Source organism: Bactrocera latifrons, unplaced genomic scaffold, assembly GCF_001853355.1.
Source record: "Bactrocera latifrons isolate USDA-ARS-PBARC rearing strain unplaced genomic scaffold, ASM185335v1 scaffold_95, whole genome shotgun sequence".
NCBI lineage: Eukaryota > Metazoa > Arthropoda > Insecta > Diptera > Tephritidae > Bactrocera > Bactrocera latifrons.
In genome coordinates, this window is record NW_017537656.1 from 515,405 (window position 1) to 516,721 (window position 1,317).

The following is a 1,317-nucleotide window of genomic DNA, read 5'->3' on the forward strand; positions in this document are numbered from 1 at the left end:
ATTATGAAAACATTAATTAAATATGCAATCAATTAATTAATTTAATTACTTACTTTAAAAAGTTTTAATTAAAATTTTAACAGTTTAAAATTGCAATAGAAAAATATTATTCAAATAGCAAAAACTAAAAAGAAAAAACTAAATAATTTCAAACAACAAAAACCCAAAGCCAGCAATTCATAACCAAAAGCCATCAAGTGCTTCACACAAAATATTGCACCAAGCAAGTAAAATAAATAATAAAATAAATAAAATGAAGTATACGCACTTCTTCAAGTGACTGTGGTCGTACGGTACAAAACGAAAATAATCATTATCCATTTAAGCGTTTGTCTTGCTGTTACGTAGTGCACGGCGCCAAATAAAAAATCAAATTAAATAGGTAATAGTTTTAAAACGCTTTGTTGTCAAGCTTGCAACATAAATTACTGCCGCAACTTGTGGCACACACTTTTTCGCTAGCGATGTGGCAACATTCAAATTTTAATTTGTGTCTCCCGCGGCAGCGTTGCTCAAATTAAGCCACAAAAATATGACAGACAGCAGAGGTTAGTGTTGCAAATTGTGTGAGTACGGCGCTTGTTAGTAGTTAGTTATTGTTGTTATTACTGTTGTTGCGGGTGGTAGTTATGGCTGTTAGCAAATTGCGGGCGTAGAAGATTTAATTGAATATAATTGTATTATGGAAAGTTGTTGTTTTTTTTTTTGGTACATATTTATTGTACTTTTCGTTGTATTTTTCCAATGCTTTTGTCGTTTTCGAAAATGTACAATATTTTAACTTTATAAATTGTTTATTGCCACTGAATATGTTCACATGCTTAAAGTCTTTATTATTGTCTTTGTTTTTTTTTTTTTTTTGGCTTTCTATTTAATGCTTAGTGGTCACTTTGCCAGAATATTTTAATTATTTTTTGTTAAATGATTGCTTTGGTTATTGTTCTGCTTTTTTGTTGTATATTAGTTCTTGTTATTGCTTTGCATGCTGTAATGGTCGAAATTAATTTTATTAGCAATGTTTTGTTCTTATTGTTTTTCGTATTATCTGGTTTAGTAAATACTTGTTACTTTAGTAATTGTTGTTGTTGCCTTTTTGCTACTTTCAACTATTGTTTCGCTGAATAATAAAAAAATATTTGTTTTTCTTGTTAGCCGCCGCTAATTGCTTGATATACAATTTTTTTTTTTAATTTTTTTAAGGTAATGCTTTTAATTTAATTAATTCTACTTTTTATTTTTACTCATTTTACTTCCTTTTTTTAATTTTTTCAAGTCTTCTAACCTTTTTGTTATTTTTCGTTTTTTAATTTTATTTTA

The 1,317-nt window shown here is 27.6% G+C and overlaps 1 protein-coding gene across 15 annotated transcripts in view; it reads right to left on the reverse strand.

Moving 5' to 3' along the window:
- LOC108977761 (rab11 family-interacting protein 3) overlaps positions 1–1,317 on the reverse strand; it is a 152,216-nt gene that overhangs the window by 92,560 nt on the left and 58,339 nt on the right. For 2 of the 15 annotated variants that reach the window (XM_018947641.1, XM_018947639.1), the window contains exon 2: positions 269–985. The exons of 12 other annotated variants lie outside the window; for them this stretch is intronic. In XM_018947641.1, the coding sequence (XP_018803186.1) occupies positions 269–321 (53 nt within the window). In that variant the 5' untranslated portion in view covers positions 322–985. Of the gene's footprint in view, positions 1–268; positions 1,182–1,317 lie in introns of those variants that run through there. One more of the 15 variants, XM_018947640.1, reaches the window with a different exon arrangement.